The 3995-nt window shown below is 46.8% G+C and overlaps 1 protein-coding gene across 1 annotated transcript; it reads left to right on the top strand.

Annotated features, from left to right (window-relative positions):
• The first annotated feature begins 615 nt into the window (after nucleotides 1–615).
• On the top strand, nucleotides 616–2004 carry LOC147185925 (uncharacterized). Its single transcript, XM_086103865.1, has one exon. It carries the CDS (start codon nucleotides 640–642, stop codon nucleotides 2002–2004), a length of 1365 nt encoding a protein of 454 aa, XP_085959991.1. The 5' UTR covers nucleotides 616–639.
• The last annotated feature ends 1991 nt before the right edge of the window (nucleotides 2005–3995 follow it).

The following is a 3995-nucleotide window of genomic DNA, read 5'->3' as shown; positions in this document are numbered from 1 at the left end:
TATATTAAAGAGGAGGAGCCCGAGCACCCTTTCACAAAAGCGGAGGTGGAGGAGCCTAGAGGTAAGATCTAAAGGCTGAGCCCGACTCGAATTTAGGGCCTAAAATGTCCGTCATTGCTTCAGGTCGGGTCGGGCCGGGCTTCTCTCTCGCTGACTTTTTAAAAAATAAATATCACTGTGATGTTGCTTCCCAAACAACACAGTGCGCTGAGGCGTTTCGAGGCCGTGAATAGTTTTGGCCACGAGAGACTGTGTTTTGCAAAAAAACAGAAGTCACCTCATCACAACACTGGCTGTACTCTTACAATGGCAATTCAAAGAACTCGTTCCTGTCTCTGTCTATGATCCACCCAGAAACTGCTTTGCAAGGTTGGGAGAGGTTTGGAACAGTCGTGTGTTGGTCCTTCGATGACAATAGAGGGTCTTGACTGCGTGCAATTTTCCCCTCTGCCAGGTTGCACCGCTGTTGCACTTCTTCGCAATCTCCCTACTTCATCATCCAAATGTTACCACAGGTCATCTAAAAAACCAAACCTAACAACATTGGCTTTTTGAACAGTTTCCAAAAAAACTAACTAATAATGGTGAGTAACATGTGAAGATATCAACTTGACGGTAGGAGGAACTTCTCTACCTTTCATGGTCGACACTGGAGCGCGTCATTCCACCGTCATGACCTTACCACCAGAAAGTTCCCTTACTACCGGCGGCATCTCATTAGTTGGATTCAAGGGAGAGGAAACCACCCTGCACATGACTACCCCTGTCCGCACTCAATGTTACTCACAAACGTTGATGCACTCTTTTGTCTTTGCACCAAATTGTCCAGTGAACCTGTTGGGTCGTGATCCCCTCATCAAGACGGCCCCGATCATAAAATGCAGCCCTGATGGACTCACTTTGGAGTTCCCTGATGGGAACTTCTGCCACTGCTCTACTCAATCTGTCCACACGGACGCTCAACTACAGCTATTCGAAAGACAAGTTACCTCACCTGCAATTGCCTGTGCCACAGCTGACATCTACTGGGCGAGAATGGACACAGATTCAACTGATTGGAGGAAGGCGGAGAGTTGGTCGCCTTGGGTTCGCAACCTTCGCACTTATGATATGGTGTCGGACTGCATGCATTGCACACTCTACTATGACAGAAAAAGTGATGAAGTGTATAGTGAAGCATTTAAGGAAGTTGAGGGAAACACGTGGCAATTGAACATGGGCGATTTGTTTGTAGGAAAGCCAGGAGTAGCCTTTTCGGTTTCTCTAACAGACGAACAACAAAAATGGTACATGATGGCAGATCCGTCCGACCCGTATATGCCACCCTGCCATCCACATGTCTCGCTGATGGTTTCTCCACGACACACAGCCAAGGATCTTGGTCCATTCGTGAGGGAGTGTACAACGGCGACTGATTGGTATGAAACAATACACGAAAACATGTTGTATTCCAAATCTCTCGATGCCTACTGGATCCAATCTGATGCATTTTATCCCTTTTCAGTTCTTGAACATAATCTTTTGGACAGACATCATGGCAGAGAAATGACCGATAGTGACCTCGCTGCATCCATGCTCGAACAACTTCCACAGCACTTGTGGGCCACTGACTCAACAGACGTGGGACGATGCGACGTCACTCCAGTCATTTTTCAAATAAAACCCGAGCCGATTTATATTCCACAGTATCCAACTAAAGAATCGGGGCGTCTCGGTATAACAGACACAATAGATGGGTTGCTGAAAGCGGGTGTTCTATGCAAAATTCCGCGTTCGCAATATAACACTCCCATCCTACCCGTAGAAAAAAAGAATACCGGAAAATACCGCATGGTTCACGATCTACGCGCCATCAATGCTGCTGTCTTGACACCTACCTTCACTGTTCCCAACCCGCATTCTACCTTATCTCAACTTGCACCATCCCACACTCATTTCACTTGTATAGACTTGGCGAATGCTTTCTTTTGCATCCCGCTTGATGACTCCATGATGGAATGGTGAGTGCTATTCGTACAACCGACTGCCACAAGGCTTTGTTCTCTCTCCAGGCCTGTTCAATGCCTATTTGAAGCAACTTTTGGCGCCACTAATTCTCCCAGCCAGAGTACTATTGATCCAATATGTTGATGACATTCTGCTGGCTGCTCCTTCTGAAACTGTGTGTGTTGAAGCCACACGATCTCTGCTTGCTCACTTGGCAACGATTGGCTTGAAGTGCTCGAAGAGCAAACTTCAAATCGCACGCCCTCAAGTTTCATTCCTTGGGCGGCTCATTTCGAGACACGGGACAGGCATGTCACCTTCACACAAGGATGACATCTTGCACCATCCCAAACCCACCAATGTCAAGCAAATGCTTGCCTTCCTGGGACTTTGTAATTATTCTCGACACCATGTTCCAGACTTCGCTGAACTCACACGTCCTTTGCGCGCCATGGTTAATGACCAAGGCATGCGAAACTTGACTCACTCTCTTACCTGGACTTCTGATGCAGACCAATCGTTTATCAGCTTGAAACAGTTTCTTTCCTCTGCGGCCTCGTTGGCCATTCCAGACTACACCAGAATGTTCTTTCTTGATGTGTCTGAAAAATCAAGCAGTGTGTCTGCTGTGCTTTTTCAGAAAGGGGGAGTTGGTGAACGATACACTTGCTTGTATGCATCCACTCCACTTGACATATATGAACAACGACATCCTTTATGTGCGGCTTTTGCCTCAGCTCTTGCTCGGCTCGTTCAGAAAACATCGCACATAGTTTTACATCATCCACTCACTATCCGCACATCACACTGCACTGTACAATACGTCACAAGCCAGGCATTCACCATGACAGGAGGGAGACAAAGAAAAATCGAGACAATACTAACCCAACCCCATATCTTGTTTACGCACGAAGGCGTCAACATGGCGGAAGGAATGATGGAAGGAAAACCACACTGCTGCACACAGCGGATAGTGGACGAAAACACGCTCAGAGAAGAACTCTATGAGACACCATTGAATAATCCAGACTTGATACTGTTTACAGATGGCTGTTGCTTCAAATGAGAAAAAGGACACCAGTCGGGATTCGCTGTGACACGAATGACGGATGACGACTTCACGACGGTAGTAGCAAAAAGACTAACAGGTCCTCAATCAGCACAGAGAGCTGAACTGATTGCGGTTCAAACAGCTTTAATGCTAGCCCAGGGAAAAACTGCCAACATTTACACTGACTCAGCATATGTGCACGTGGTAATACACACGGCTCTGGCGGAGTGGCAACGAAATGATTTTGTGACTGCTGTAGGAACGCCAATTAAGCATCATCAAGACATTCTAGCATTGCGAGATGCCTTAATGCTGCCCAAAGCAGTGGCCATCAGTAAATGCAAAGGACATTCCAAACGCTCAGACTTTGTAGCAAAAGGAAATGATTCGGCTGATAAGGCGGCAAAAGAGGCAGCAGGCTATCATCTTCCCACATTGCAACTAATGATCAGTGAGAATGAATTAACCGATAGGGAAGAGGTGAATGAGGATACGGTCAAGTTGTGGCAAGAGCAGGCCAGTCCAGAAGAAAAGAGTGTGTGGAAGTCGAAAGGGGGTGCAAAGAGTGATAATGGAATATGGAAAAAGGATGGGAGATGCATCCCACCACAAAAACAGTTAAAACAGTTGATAAGTGAAGCCCATGGAGTGTGCCATGTAGGCGTGGATGAAACACTGAGACGACTCCACACCTGGTGGCACCCTTTCATGAAAACGATTGTAAAAAGTGAACTACAGGACTATAGTGTTTGTAGCAGGTACAACAGCATGCCTACGACGAAGCCACCACAGGGCACTCACGATCCGGACGTGACTGCTCCTGGTCAAGTGGTTTCGATGGATTTCACTGACATGATCAAACCAGTGTCAGGATACAGGTATTTGTTGGTAATTGTGGATTCTTTTTCAGGATGGCCAGAAGCATATCCATGCAAAACTGAAACAGCGAACGTTGTGG

This window comes from Hippocampus guttulatus, chromosome 22, assembly GCF_054856545.1.
Source record: "Hippocampus guttulatus isolate MCC_2025c chromosome 22, RoL_Hgut_1.0, whole genome shotgun sequence".
Classification (NCBI taxonomy): domain Eukaryota; kingdom Metazoa; phylum Chordata; class Actinopteri; order Syngnathiformes; family Syngnathidae; genus Hippocampus; species Hippocampus guttulatus.
The sequence above is the reverse complement of the archived record's forward strand: the minus strand, read 5'-3'. Positions and strand labels throughout refer to the sequence as shown.